Source organism: Botryllus schlosseri, chromosome 4, assembly GCF_051294905.1.
Source record: "Botryllus schlosseri isolate E-star chromosome 4, Bs_hap1, whole genome shotgun sequence".
Classification (NCBI taxonomy): Eukaryota; Metazoa; Chordata; class Ascidiacea; order Stolidobranchia; family Styelidae; genus Botryllus; species Botryllus schlosseri.
The window spans coordinates 17,151,504-17,162,303 of NC_137239.1; the positions used below are offsets into that span (position 1 = coordinate 17,151,504).

General features: G+C 42.3%; 1 protein-coding gene across 2 annotated transcripts; it reads left to right on the forward strand.

The window, feature by feature from the left end:
• The first annotated feature begins 5,951 nt into the window (after nucleotides 1-5,951).
• On the forward strand, nucleotides 5,952-10,800 carry LOC145437137 (uncharacterized). 2 transcript variants are annotated; one of them, XM_080314301.1, is made up of 7 exons: nucleotides 5,954-6,485; nucleotides 6,538-6,646; nucleotides 6,707-6,813; nucleotides 6,876-6,958; nucleotides 7,016-7,117; nucleotides 7,182-7,833; nucleotides 9,559-10,800. In XM_080314301.1, exons 1-7 carry the CDS (start codon nucleotides 6,284-6,286, stop codon nucleotides 9,867-9,869), a joined length of 1,566 nt encoding a protein of 521 aa, XP_080170427.1. In that variant the 5' UTR covers nucleotides 5,954-6,283; the 3' UTR covers nucleotides 9,870-10,800. The 2 variants fall into 2 exon arrangements, with proteins under 2 accessions (XP_080170428.1, XP_080170427.1); XM_080314302.1 differs by lacking the exon at nucleotides 6,538-6,646 and having other exon boundaries at nucleotides 5,952-6,485; nucleotides 6,688-6,813.

The following is a 10,800-nucleotide window of genomic DNA, read 5'->3' on the forward strand; positions in this document are numbered from 1 at the left end:
CCCCGTACGCCTGCTGGATTTTTTTTCATCAGAAAACGATATCAATTTCATTGATTGGTTGAATAAGCATCATTCGCTTACTGCGTATTTTGCTCGTGATGTTTTTGATGGCGGGTAAAACTCACAACAGAGAGTCACAAACGGAAACCTGGATGTTTCGACCAAACTTTTGTAACAAAGCAAGTAAAACATTTGAGATTGTCAAGGTGCATGCTCGTTTAGTGTTGATTTTTAATGCTGCCAGCGCCATGCATGGAGTGCCCCGCAGTTAAAATGCAATAAATATGAACCAAAGATGTTGTAACGAAGTGAAAATTGTAATATATGAAAAAGGTTCACAGTGTAGAACCTACCAAGGTTCTGTTGTGAACGCGAACCTCTAAATTTCCGAGGTTCACACACAGAACGCGAACGTGAACCTCGCGTTCACACCATCCCTACTCACTACCATAAAATCACATGGATGCCATCATGAATATAATTAACTACGATCGAAACCCTCTAAATGTCACACTCCAGCACCATATAATTGCAAAAAACGGTTGCATACTTTACATTTTGGCCTCATTTCAATTTTGAAAGTTCACCGGTCCGCCAGACATTTTTTGAAATTTTACCGGTCCGCGAGGCGAAAAAGGTTGAGAACCACTGGCCTAGACTACACACTGGCACAGTTCTGTTTCAAAGAACCGTATTTTCCGCGTGTTGGAAAGTTATGACTAGGGCTGGGCACAATGATTCTAGTACTCGAATCTGAATCGAGTATTAATTTTAATGATTCGAGTCGAGTAGTAAAACAAAAGACGATTTTGTCGAGTACTGAAATTATACCCTCCTCGTCACTAAATGTTAATTTATCGACGAGGATTATAGTTTCTATACTATTTGCCACTGTAGAAGCCTTGGCACCTTGTTTAGTCGTGTCGCAGCATACGAAACATATAGTACAAAGATGCGAATGTTGCTGGAAATGACACATTTTCGATGTACTTATCATCCTATAACATTATCACTAACTTCAATGAAATCGGTAAGGTCGAAAAATTACCAAAGTATCTTTAAAGTTATGGAAAACAGACCTTATTTACTTGTGGTGGCATAAAATGTACATATTGAACTTTGACATATTCTGTTATGCTCTCATAATTACTGATGCTCCAATACTCGACTCGACTCGAAACAAAATACGTGATTCAGAATCGAATCACTCAGGTACCCGATTTCGCTGAGCCCTAGTTATGACATGCATCAGTTACGCTATTGTTATACTGCTTAGGTTCACGCGGTCGTAATGTCAACATGACCGGAATGCTAAATATGACCGGTAGATAAGTACGAATGTGTCAGTAAAATAACATCAATAATTTGTGAAAAGTAACAACGAGAGCCCGGCCGATTCTAGGGTCGCCTGTCGAGTCGATATTTCACTTTGAAAAAAATATCGGTATCGATCATCAGAGGTGAAAAAATATCGGCAATTTTTGAATCAGAGAACTGCAACCAGGGCCGTAACTGCCGCACCCCAAACCCACCACTTGGGGGGGATGCGAGCTCGAAGGGGGCCCTAAATAATTTCGATAATTAGCATTTTTTTTTGAAAATTTATGCAACGCGATTTCAAGTCGCCAAATATCTTAGTTATTGAGTATTCTTTCTCAAGAAAAAATGCGCAAGATTGATAGAAATGGGCATATCGGCGTTGGCCATTGCAGCGCCAAGATATATAAAGTTTTTTTCCATGTGACATGCGACTCCAAGAAGTGTGTCAGAACGATCGGTAGCGAGATAACCTTGGCCGAGAAGGACTTCGTTCTATATACAAAATACACATAGGTTTAATTGTCCATAGGCGCCTAAATGAACGGCGCCGAATGTTCCTGTCTTGGCAATCTGAACCTCACAAGACAGATACCATCCCGCAGGAAAAAAATTATATGCCAATGAAGAAATACCAATTTGAAATCGCGTGATCTTTCAGTTTAGTACAGACCTGGGCAAAGTGCGGCCCGCGAAGCTATTCTGTGCGGCCCGCGAAAGGTTGCTTGGAATTCAAAGCAAAACATGCTTTTTGAATGACTAAAACCATAGGCTGTATCAAACTAACAGGAAATTCGTTTAATTTGTAGCCTGTTCATTAATATGCCACGATTACGCTGCGGACCTGCGGACCTCACATGCGTACTCCAGATTCAAAATAAAGACAATGTAGCAACGTATGAGTAGCAATTGAAGTCACAAAAAATTACTCTTTCCATAGAGTTTAGTTCAAACCTTCTTGTTGCCATTGTCGCATTACGCATCATACGGTATGTGTTTTAATTTATTACGTGATACGTTTCCAAATCCCTAATTCGTAAAACAAGTCAATCAATGCCCGCGATTAATATATGACTCATCATATCTATCAGCCATAAAGGAGTGACAGGCAAGCCAAAAAAGCCGACAACTGAAATTCAAAGAATGGTTTAGGTTTAGAATATAGAGTACTAAATATTCGTGTACTGGAGTCAGCGGTAAACCCGTCCTTTCAGTTTTTGCCGGACATGTCGCCGGGATTAGAGATTTCAATTAAAGTCGGTCTTATGACAAAAACACGAAACACGCGGCCAAGGGAGGGCGAAATTCAGAAAAACCGCAAGCTCCGCTCAACATGCTATTTAAGCTGCGCACTGCTCGGAAGGCAACGACCAGGAAAATAAGCTTTGTACTATTGCATATACACTCCATTGCAGTGGTTCTCGAACGCGGTGACGTGAAAGCATCAGAAGTGTGGCGCGTAGCCGAAGTTTATTGAAAATTTTTTTCGCGCTCCGCGCGATATATTCTCAGCTTATAGTTGTTGCTCTGTGTATTGTCCGACTTTGATATTTCAGAATTCTCTCATCAACAGCCACAATCTTCAATGCCATCAAACTAACCGTTGGGATTGCTAGCATTCTGGTTGCACTTTTTAATACTTTGTGATATCATGATAAGCGGGCGCGAAATTGTTCACTATCATAAAGGGTGGCGTGCCTAAAAAGTTTGATAACCACTGTTTTAGAGTCTTAATAGAAGAACGTGGATAGGGGTTTAAAGAGAGTTAGTATCATGTTTAACATTGTTTCGAATCATGACGGCAAATAGATATTTTTTAATTAACAGTCACTTTCTCATTACCTAATATCAACACATTCACTGAGCAGCATTTATTAACAATGTAATTTAGGAATAAAATTAAAACACCCTGGAGAACATAGCTAATTTTTTTCACTCGGCCCGCCAACGCATTTCTTTCTTCTCATTTGGCCCGCGGAGGAAAATAATTGCCCACGCCTGGTTTAGTACGTTTTGGCGATTCTATATTTTTTGATATAGGAAACAGGAGGTCACGAAATAACATCATGTAACGAAGTCATACCAACGAGTCCGCCCGCCCGAAGATGTTCAATTATTATTTATGGGCTGTACAGTTTCAAAGTTCTACCAGTAAATCTGATTACGTGAGTAGAGAGGACAAGAAATTGATAGCAAAGTATGTATGCATTTCCCGATCTTATTGACCGATTTTATTATGAATTACCGAAAATTTTCGCGCCTCGCGCTGGCTCACTAATCAGTACCACCATAATTTCGTGGAAAAAGCGAACAACGTGATGGGGTTGCTTTATCACCCAATGGGAGCCCAAGACTCACGTTTTTTTTTTTGGGGGGGGGGGGCGAAGTGCTGTTTCGTTCCTGCCAACGGATATACACCCGGAGATGATTAATTATTATTGAGGGGACCTACCTTTTCTAACACACCTCACTCAACTCTCCCGCTAAATCAGATGACGTGAGCAGAGAGAGGATAAAAATTGATATCAATATACATGCAATTCCCGATCATATTGACCAATTCAATCATTAATTATTGAAATTTTTCGCGCTTCGCGCGTATAGGCGAGAATAGCTGGCTCAATAAATGGACACCAAATGTAGATGACTAATATCAGCGAATAGCGGATAGCCTCAGGGGGGTCTGGGGGCGAAGCCCCCCGGAAGTTTTGGTTTATCACCCGATGGGGGGGGGGGGGTGGCAAGACCAATGTTTTGGGGGGGCGGACGAAGTGCTGTTACGGCCATGACTACAACTGCTACTGGTAGCATGATGGTGACGATAAGTGCCTGTTACCCGGGCGACCCTGGTTCGATTCCGCGTCGGAGGTTTATCTGGGCTCCTCTGCCCCTGCGTCGCCGCAACAAAAAAGCACAGAATAGACCCATTTTAAGAACGTATACTTACAATAGGAGTGGAAAGAGCTGCGGAAAAGAACGTAACATCGAAAAGACCTATTAACACCGAGGTGGATGCCAGATCAAGGGACCACAACTGGTCGTTTCGGCATTCCTCATATCTGTACATTACACCGCATTGTGTCTTTTGTATCGCGTTGTACAGTGTGTGTGTCTTTTTCAGATGAAAATATAATCTGACGATTATCATTATATATTCCATAGAGCTTACAGGTGTCCAGATGCAGCTTTTCAACAATTCATAGCAATTAGTTGTAAAGCTGTTAAAATGTATGTTCTGAAGTTTTAAAAATGCGCTTGGTGCTAGATACCATATCTTTTCAATATCGGGGTTATCGGCGAACCTGCAAGTTATCAGTATCGTCTCAAAATTCTGATATCGGCCAGGCTCTGGTCATGACTCTCCAGAACGTATTTCTCAAGTAGTAGTAGTAGGCCGTAAAACCGGTAGAGGGGTGAAATTCCCTAACTCGTAAACATGTTTGTAGTGCCGGGGCTATACCACAACCGGTCGTATCGCGTATCGTAGCAGTGTAGCTCAAAACTGCTGTGACATTCACTCACAAAACTTGTGTTAATCGATCCATCGATTGGCTTCTCTTTATGAAATCTGTGCACCATGCTGGGAAATGAAATGGAAAATTGTTCAAACAGACTACATAGCTTCGAAAGACGGAAGGTGAGAAAGACGGATGTATTCTGCTTACGCATGTAATGTGTATTGATAAAGGAGGTGGGGTTCTTTCTGATTGGCCATCAGTGACCTGACCACCTATGGCGGTAGCACTTTTGTTAATAATTTCGACCGTCATCTGACTCTCCATATTATTCTCTAACTGACTTTAATTACTGCACTTATGATGCAATCCATATTTCAATGATTTTATAACGGAATTATGAAAATTCATATCTGATGATCTACAATGTATCGGCAGTAATTGAAAAAATGATATAGATACAAAGTGCAATGAAATGGGGATGACCGAGAACATACAATATTACCGTTTTGTGGTGTAGAGCTGGCATTATATTCTTTGTCGTGGCGAATAAATCAAGTACTCGTTTTTGCCCAGCCTTAGTAAGCTATACCAAACACATATCACCGGACACGGACATGACGAAAGGACAAGGGTCAAAGATACTCGTTATAACATTGAGACAGACGGTTTTACGGTTCCTAATATCCTTTTGCAGTTACAGACAAAATGTATGTAATCGCATTTCCTACATCCGAACTGTACGTGTCTAGCACGTTTGTATTCTAGTTGGTGGAATGGCTAATAAATCATGTCGTATATTTCCGAGGATTGTGCTAACCGGGACTGCGCGTAGTTCACATTCATTGACTGCTCAGGTCAATGACACCAGTAAGGCGCGCGGATTTATTGTCAGATTTCGTCATTGTGACATCAGAACTGACTAGCTAAACAGTCATCGCGATTACCCTTGTAAGTAGTTGCTGCAACCAATTGCAACTTAGCATCGACTTTCTATGAGGTTTTTGGTGTAGTACAATCCAAGTAGGCTAAATCCCACGATATTTTCTAAAAGTCGTTGACAGGCTGAAATGCTCAATAGAGCGTTGCTAGCTAATTCATCTGTGAATGTTTCTTAGGTACTGAAAGTACTAGTACTGAGTAGTAGTAGTAGTAGTTCTGAAACATAAGCAAAGCTTATTCGCTGATTGCGCTGCAAGTCTTCTCACTAAACTTAACAACAAGACGTGCGAGCGACAAGCGCGTATGTTCAAAATTTCGTTTCGTTACCGGCTGATTCTAGGATGAGAGAGTCTGGGTTTGTTTACTATACCACCGACTCCTGTCGAGGGAAAAGAAGGCGCATGCACGAGTCTCGCTTTGTGGTTGATGCCATTCCGTGCTGCAGGTCAGCAAAGGTATCGTTTTATCCGAGTGGACGACGAGTTTCAGAATGGGATCGTTCTGATTTGAACTAAGTAGGCCTTAGGTTACTTTGCTGCGATGCCTAGTTGCATACAGAACTTACGCGTATGTTACGTATGCCATATTCTTTAGTGGTACCGTTACTGTATAGGATGACTGACCATAACAGTAGTGGTAGTAGCACTGGAGTGCGTATTCGATCGGAATCCAGCAAAGATTCGATGGCCAACTCTGCGGAAGCAATGGAAACTTTCCGCCGCTCCGAAGGCCCCTCGGACGGGGTTTCTACAACATTTCCCATGCAATCAGGTATGTGATCGGGCTTACTTGTCCGAATGCATTCGAAACGCACGTTTTGTAGGCCATCGCGCTTACTACGGACATGAACCGATGAGTTACGCCGAATACCCAGAGAGGTATTCGATGGGTTATCAACGAATGGGTCAGACAATTACGCTGACAAGTCACAAGTAAGTTAAAGCTACGACTTTCACAACTTCAACTTGTGCAGATACATGCTTTTGGCGTAGAATACAGTTCGGATGTCAAGGCGATCAGCATTCTAATTTCAACGACCAGCGCTGCGCTGCGGGGCCATTGAGACCTCAATATCGCATTATGCCGTCGGCCGCAAAACGTAAATATTACTCTCAGTTTGACGACAACAGTGCCGTCTTTGTGATTCCTACTTTTACACAGCTTGGCTGGATCCCTGCCCCGAGCGTTCTGCTAGTAACTCAAAATCGAACAACCGCGGCCGTACTACCTACAGCGACGAGCAGGTAAGAACGTCGGCGTCATCGTTTTTTTCGAGATAATTTAGAGTACCTTGGATTTAGATCGCAGAATTGGAAAGCGTGTTTAACTCGAATCCGTACCCCACTTCGCAAACGCGTCAGCGGCTGGCGTACAAAATCGACGTCCCGGAGGGTAAAGTAAAGGTAATGTCGATTGCTTCACTAAATTTAGACGCGGTGTAACCGATCGCACACTCTGATACCTCAGATATGGTTTCAAAATCGACGAGCTAGAGCGAAAAAATCGAAGTTAACTTGCGCCGGTCCGTGGAGAACTACTTTCGGGGACGGTTACGACGAAAGGGCTAATCTCAATAACAACAACGCCAAAGATGTGTCCGGGAAGTACAACAATGCCGATTCCGCCATCCCGATGGGAGCTATTTTGCCGCTGCCCACAAAATCCAGCATTAACAACGCAAACTACGGCTGTCGCATGCCCGTTTGGAGAGGCTACGACGGGAACTGCGCTGCGAGTTACGCGAGAAACTCGAATCAACACGCGTGTCTCTCGAACCGCAGCAACTGCTTTTGTGCCGATACCGCTGCCAATTACGCCAAGCCACAGGATTTCGACAGAAACGCGAGTTTGATGTGCCGCGAGGACCCGTCGTCTTACATTCTCAACGGGCTGCGCAGCCCGCCTCCTATCAGACGATTGATATACCCTTTCCACACGCTTTCGGACAGCAACCCGAAATCGGAAGCTTCCGAAAGTTTACCCAACGATAAAGAAGTCTCGAGGTTTCCTCAGCGCCAGTACGCGAAGCCAAACACCTACGCCGAGATGCAGTGCACGTCCGCGAAATGGCACAGTGACGAGAATGCGTCAAGTCCGTATATTCAACACACCACGGCCGGTAAGTCTTTCGAGTACGAGACTTATACACTAGACTGGGAAACTAGGTATTTCTAGTTGTCAAAATTGCCGATAATCTAATTCAATCGATTTCGTGAAATGTTGCTGTACTCTAATTTAGTTCTTATCTAATTCCTTGTTTTCCTGAAAATACTACAGGATAACTGTATAATAGTGCCGAACAAGCCAAAATTGGTGACGGACTTGTTTAATTACAGTAATTAAAGCGAAATGTCGGTAATCTAATTGTAATCTCATTTCATAGATGTTTCATCGCTTTAATTCAAATTCTAATCTAATTTGTGAAATGTTTCTCTGACCTAATTTATATTCTAGTCTAATTTCTGGTTCTCGTGTAAGTATTGCAGGAGAGCTATATAGCGCGATGCGAGCCAAGTGTCCTGTACAGACATTTGCCGTTATGATGCTAATCAAATTGACATGAACTGAACTTCATTCAATTTTCAAGTTCTCACGAATTCAGCAATTCTGAATATAATTTAATTTGGAAAACCGTGCATAGCTGTAATTCTAATTCGTAATGGTGAAGCGTCCGGCTTCTTGATCGGTAGGTCTTGGGTTCGATCCTCGGCCGGGTCAGACCAAAGACCTGATCAATAACACTGGTATCCATGACTTCCCTGTTTGGCGCTCATGCATTACTGGGATAGCATGGAGGGGTGTCACAAGACTTAGAAAGCCGTACAAGACTACATATTCACGGTCCTTGTCTAGCGACATATGCACTCATAGTATGCACTACACATGTACAGATCGTGTGTATGTATTAGAGGTCGACCGTTATTGATTTTTACAGGCCGATACCGATATATCGGCTCACTCACAAGGCCGATACCGATATCATAGGCCGATATTAATATGGAAGGAGCTGAGAACAATTTCAACAAAAATATTATATATTAGGCAAGATGGCACTTGTTCATACCACAGAAAGCTGAACAACAAACGAGAAAACTGAAATTGATAAGAATTATTGCTTAATTGTGCACATTCGATGAAATTTGCGATAACCCAAAAAGCGAAATATGATACAGAATTGCAGATCAGTCCAGAAAGGGGAGATTGTAATGCAGGAAGCATATAGTTTATCTGCATGCTCACCAATTGAACTCGTCCTGCAAGGCTAAATCTGCCATATATCGCCCTTTGCGTCGTCGATTTCTTGAGATTGAGAACATGGAGCATTGAATTTTCGAAATTTTTGAATTTATTTTGAATATAAAATATCGTCCGCGATATCGGCCTTCATAGGCCGATATCGATAATCGGGAAAGCTCTAAATATCGGCCTCGATAATCGGCCATGTCGATAATCGGTCGACCTCTAGTATGTATATCATGAGTCGGTGTATATGCCACAACAAACAGCAAGGATAAAAATAAACTGCGTCCTTTACTTTCCTATTTGAAAAGGAACTGTAGCTGCAATTCCAATTCAGACGAGCTGAAAGTTTTCTAGTTGTTTATGTATGATTGGTGTACGGTACAGGCATTCGACATTACCTTACTTATGATGATAAACTCCAATTTGATATGAACTTGATCTTTGTTGAATTTCTATTTTTCAAATCGGAATTCAATTCAATTTCCAAGTTTTTGCTAATTCAGTGATTCTAATTTAATTTGAAAGAAACCGAGTAGCTATGATTCTAATGTAATTTGGGAATTCTGAAAATTTCCCAGTTATCTGACTCTGCCTCAAACAGGTGGTGTGCGAGACAGTATGGCTCAACGCGGTGGCAGTCTGGATAACACGGAATTGTCGGAGTGTCTCAAACACGAAAGCGTAGACAGTATGGACGACGGGCAATCGACGTTGGGGATTCAGGAGCAGTCCGATTCGCTGTGGGACAGGCGAGATTCGTCGGATATACTGGGGAAAGCTATTGAATACACGGAAAACGAAAGCGATCGGAGTAAGCCGTTTTCCGAGCGTTCCAGCGAAATGCCGACGATTTGGCCGTCGCAGTTTTCCAATACCGTGTGTCCTCCGGCGCCCGAGTCCATTGTGGGATAGAATGAGCTGATGTGACACACTGCGCGCACCCGTTGATGATTCGAAGTAGTTCCATTTTGGTGTGTTATTAATTAGCGTACTGTATAAGAATTTGTTGCTCCATAGGGTTGGCTCGACTTTTGACTTCAACCGATACTGGCGTTTGGCTCGCAGACTATGGGTTTCTTGGCTGCTTTTGGCGTGTCTTTTTGCTGTGGAAAATTTGCCATGCTCCGATTCTACCAGGGTACGCCTGTTTCTCCTTTGCGTGCTGTGTTGTGATGTTCGCAGTCGTGTCTAATGCAGTGTGTAGGCGGTTTACGAATTTACTGGTCAGAGGTAATTCTCAAACGAGAATATCGTTCTTGACAGTCCAAAAACAGCGTTCCGTGTTATAATTGCCTGATTCGCGATTGTTGCGTTGTGTAGTTGTCATTTCAGCACCTTTATTTCTTCACTGTAATTATATACTTGGGGATAAACAGAAGTAAGAATGCTATCGCATTGCGAACTTCGATAATTAACTATCCTGGTTGTGTTGTCACATTCAATATTCGGCCAGTTGTTCCAAACAAAAATTTGTGGCCGAATACGCGTCCTGCCTTCATTGATTTCTTCATAAGAACCAGACACCATGAAATTGATTGTTCCTGCGGCGTCGAACGATTATTGTTTACTCTGCGACATCTAAACTTTGACACAATTTATGGTCCTCCCTGCGTTGCGTAACGCAGTTCTTTTTTGGTTATCGCTGTGTAATCTGTTTGTGTGTTGGAGCGTTTTTTGTGCTTGTATTTGTAAATGAAATCTACTGTATTCTTGCTGACACTTTATTTCACTGGTTTTTGAATGAAATTGATATCGCATGGTGATAAACATCGCGCGAAACAACTCCATTTTTATGTTATTCATATATTTGATGATTCTTTAAATAAGCATACCTTTGTCCCAA

Excerpts from the sequence above, each read along its gene's own strand:
- LOC145437137 (XM_080314301.1), top strand. The coding sequence starts at position 6,284 with ATGTTACGTATGCCATATTCTTTAGTGGTACCGTTACTGTATAGGATG. Across the intron at positions 6,486-6,537 it reads AACATTTCCCATGCAATCAG|GCCATCGCGCTTACTACGGA; the intron begins GTATGTGATCGG and ends CACGTTTTGTAG. Across the intron at positions 7,118-7,181 it reads TCCCGGAGGGTAAAGTAAAG|ATATGGTTTCAAAATCGACG; the intron begins GTAATGTCGATT and ends CTGATACCTCAG.